Here is a 1730-nt window from a genome sequence, read left to right as displayed (position 1 = left end):
ACATCATACGTACATATAAATTACAAAGTCAATTATTACCTACTTATTCTGCAGAGAATTGATGTCATTGCTGGTAAAAAGTTAGATTGTTGCTTGCCGCTTTAATGAGAATGAACGATAAGATAGCAATCAGATATATGTCTTCATGGATTTTATTATGCATATCATTTTGCGTTGTTTATGGTCAGACATCCACTGACATAAACAATTTATATACCGCTATATTCACAAGTTATCAAAAGTCAGTTGTTCCAAATTCTGATTTTTCTGCAGCTTTAAATGTTAAATTAAGAATGTATTTGATGACAATTTCTCGATTTAATGAAGTGGAAGAAACTTTGGACACTGCGACTGGAATGATAGCTTCTTGGACCGATTCTGGATTTTCTTGGGATCCTTCTTCCTACGGTAATGCAGAATATATCATAGTGCCACATACCGATGTTTGGACACCAAAGTTCGTATTAACAAATTCCGTTGAAACATACGAACCAATAGGAGGGGGTAATGATCTATTTGTAACGATAAATTACAACGGCTCTGTTTCTATTGCTTATGGCGATGTCATGTCATCCAAATGTACAGCGAATGTATACAAGTTTCCTTTTGATTCTCAAACATGTTATCTTAACTTTGTTGTATGGGGGATTGCAGCAAGTGACATAAACTTGATAGCAGATTCTACCCCAGTTGATCTATCCTTCTATACACCAAACTCTGACTGGTCACTAGAATCATATAAAGGTGAAACTTTACTTTGGAATGGATATTCTAATTTTAAAATGACTTTTACAATAAAACGTGCACCTTTATATTACAATATAGTAGTTGCTTGTCCTACCCTTTTGTTTAGTATACTGAATCCACTGGTATTTCTACTTCCGGTAGATTCTGGAGACCGAATAGGATTATCAACGACAATTTTACTATCATATGCAATATTTCTGACCATGGTCCAAATGGCTGTTCCGGCATCCTCTAATCCTATGAGTCTTTTATTAGTCATGATGATAGTAACTATAACAGTCAGTGGCATATGTGTTGGTGTTACGATTTATATATCATCACTTTATCATAGAGATCCTGAATCAAAAATGAACAAAGTTTACAAATTCATTGGATCAAAGACACCATGGAGACAAAGATTATCAGCTATTCGACCAGCGTCCTATGATATAGAAATAGTACATGTGAAATCCGCGACAGAGGTAACCATTACCTGGAAAGATGTTTGCGATGGACTAGATAAATACATGATGTGGCTCTCATACTTGATGGTTTTTATTGTTAACGTAACATACTTCATTGTTTCTTCAGTGTGAATATTTACAATAAACATATGATATCATTTGTATTTAAATATCATGACTTGTTCGTACAAACCAATAATCGAAGACACATCGAAAATGACATTGTGATCCGGTGTCGAAGTTATCGTAATCTCCGATCTGATGTTGTGTTGTTGCAGATGTAGTGCACTTCAGCACATGTTACTCTGACATTTACTATTTATTCTCATCGTATGTCAAATTAAAAGACTTTTATTCAGGCAATTGGTTGTCGTTAAATACTTTCAGTTATAATTATTTTTCGTTCATCGTTATAACGCCGAGAAGAAAAAGTTAGATTTATTATTTACAATGTTTTAAATTCAGGGACCTTTATAGCTTACTTTGCGGTGAGAGTTGTGATTGAATCTACATTTATTTATATCACCATTCTTTGTACTC

General features: G+C 33.9%; 1 protein-coding gene across 1 annotated transcript; it reads left to right on the top strand.

Moving 5' to 3' along the window:
* The first annotated feature begins 293 nt into the window (after positions 1-293).
* Positions 294-1322, top strand: LOC134692275 (acetylcholine receptor subunit alpha-1-B-like). Its single transcript, XM_063552726.1, has one exon. It carries the CDS (start codon positions 294-296, stop codon positions 1320-1322), a length of 1029 nt encoding a protein of 342 aa, XP_063408796.1.
* Positions 1323-1730: the final 408 nt, after the last annotated feature.

This window comes from Mytilus trossulus, chromosome 12 (genome assembly GCF_036588685.1).
Source record: "Mytilus trossulus isolate FHL-02 chromosome 12, PNRI_Mtr1.1.1.hap1, whole genome shotgun sequence".
Taxonomy (NCBI): domain Eukaryota; kingdom Metazoa; phylum Mollusca; class Bivalvia; order Mytilida; family Mytilidae; genus Mytilus; species Mytilus trossulus.
The sequence above is the reverse complement of the archived record's forward strand: the minus strand, read 5'-3'. Positions and strand labels throughout refer to the sequence as shown.